A 2285-nucleotide genomic window follows, 5' to 3' on the forward strand; every position below is an offset into this window, starting at 1 on the left:
AAAAAGAACAAACCTTCTTATGCCAACTTATTCATTTGACCAGAAATACAAATTCAAATGACAATGTAGTCACAGAAGGCAAGAGAGGACAGTGGCAGAGGGAAGGCAAGGGAGTTGCATTTTACAATTTATGATCAAAGACAACTGACACTTCTTTAAAAAATAAGAAGAAACTCACAGAATTAATTTCCTGTGTTGATTATTGGGTTGGGTTGGGGGCCAGGTACTCAGCCTTAAGAAAATCAAAACCAGAAGATGCCATTCAAACAATAGATAGGCAGGAGGATTGGGGAAAGACCAGGGATGACAAATAGGTTTCAACTCCAGTACTGGCTCTGATTATTGGATAGCTGTTATTTGGAGCACCATGCTAAAGAGGTTCAGTCATAAGGAGGGCCATGATCGCTTACTCATGCCTGCTCTGGGTGCAGGAGGAAGAAGTAGGGACAGGTAGCAGCATGGGTGCCATCTATTTATCACCTCTGGGATAGACACACTTCCAGGAGACCAAGACCCAGGGTCGTCACCTACATGTAGCCATCCACCATCCTCCTGGCATAGTCCGAGGCCTCTTCAAAGGCCTGAAGGTAGGAGAGGACCTCTGAAACGATGCTCAGTATCCGCAGCATGTAGAGGTTGGTGTCGGCAAACACTGGCTCCTGCTTCTGCAGGCACTCCCGGCATAACTTCACAACCTACAGTGAGACATAGTCCTGCCTGTGACCATTCCACCAGAACACATGCTTAACTCCCACAAGGAAGCATCCCAGTGACACCAGACGCTCATCCTTTTAAGGTTGGGAAAATCACTGACAAAGGTGGGAGATCCCAGGCTTGTGATTTAATAATAACATGGTCCTGTTTGGCTAAAGTGCAGAGATGTCGAAGGTAATGGTGCAAGATATGGCTGACACAGCAGAGCAAGGAGTATGTAAATCAGTAAGCAGCAGAGAGCTATGAAAGCTACACACACACACACACACACATACACACACGCACACACACAAAGCCTTTGTATTCAGGGGTTCCACATTTGCAGATTCAAAATGGTTCAAAAATATTTGGAAAAAAAACATAAAATAATAATACAATAAAAATAATACACATAGAAAAATCAATACAGTATTACCCAGTATCTACATTGTATTAGATATAAGTAACCTAGAGATGATTTAAAGTATGCAGGAGAATATACACAGGTTATATACAAATACTTCACTATTTTATACAGAGGACCTGAGCATCTGTGGATTTTGGTATCCTCCACAGGTTCCAAGATCTAATCCTCCATTGATACCGAGGGATAACTGTATACATACACACTCACATATACATGCATGTATATGCAAATATATATTTGCATACACACATAATCACAACAACGCAATGAGATGGGTGCTACCGATATTCTTATTTTGCCAGATGAGGGCACAGAGAGGTTAAATACTTTGCCAAAGTTCCACAGTTATCAAGCAACAGATCAAGGATTCTAACCTAGCAGTTGAGCCCCCTCCTAATCACCATTCCCCTGATTCTCTACCCCAGCTGTGCTTCGGAATCATTTAGAAAGCTTTTAAAAATCATTGCTGTCAGCTCGGCACCTGTGGCTCAAGTGGCCAAGGCGCCAGCCACATACACCTAAGCTGGCAGGTTAGAATCCAGCCCAGGCCCACCAAACATCAATGATGGCTGCAACCAAAAAAAAATAGCCAGGTGGTGTGGTGGGCACCTGTGGTCTCAGCTACTTGGGAGGCAGAGGCAGGAGACTTGCTTGAGCCCAGGAGTTGGAGGTTGCTGTGAGCTTTGATGCCACGGCACTCTACCCAGGGGGACAGCTTGAGGCTCTGTCTCAAAAAAAATCATTGCTGTCCAGATATTAGCCCAGACTGATTGAATATCTGGGAGTAAGACACTGGATATGGATAAAGCCCGGGGTGGTCCTTATGCTCAGTACCTAATCATGTCCTCTTAGAAGTGTATGAGATGGGTGAGCAGAGAAGGAGGCTCCCGGGAAGTTAGGAGACCCACCAGGGGGATGCTGCCTTGGCCCTAGTGAGAAATAAGATGGGCCTGATGCCAGTCAGCTTGGAGTCAGCCTTTCCTGACTGATTAGGATTAGTGTGTAGACATAGGCTTAGGCTGCGCCCTACAAAGTCGGATGTCCTCTAAATTTGAGTTGTTCATTGTTCTCTTCTTCTTCCCTTTCTCATGGGAGAAAAGCTGTCTGGTCCTTTTCATTTAAAATGAGTGAAAACTAATTTTGCTTTGAGCATTTCCCAGGGTCT

At 44.6% G+C, this 2285-nt stretch overlaps 1 protein-coding gene across 2 annotated transcripts in view; it reads right to left on the reverse strand.

Annotated features, from left to right (window-relative positions):
• SMYD1 (SET and MYND domain containing 1) overlaps positions 1-2285 on the reverse strand; it is a 44971-nt gene that overhangs the window by 4988 nt on the left and 37698 nt on the right. For both annotated transcript variants that reach the window (XM_003799186.1, XM_023518796.1), the window contains one exon: positions 532-695. In XM_003799186.1, the coding sequence (XP_003799234.1) occupies positions 532-695 (164 nt within the window). The remainder of the gene's footprint in view (positions 1-531; positions 696-2285) is intronic.

The sequence above is a fragment of the Otolemur garnettii genome, unplaced genomic scaffold, assembly GCF_000181295.1.
Source record: "Otolemur garnettii isolate 467f Iridium unplaced genomic scaffold, OtoGar3 scaffold00147, whole genome shotgun sequence".
Lineage (NCBI taxonomy): Eukaryota > Metazoa > Chordata > Mammalia > Primates > Galagidae > Otolemur > Otolemur garnettii.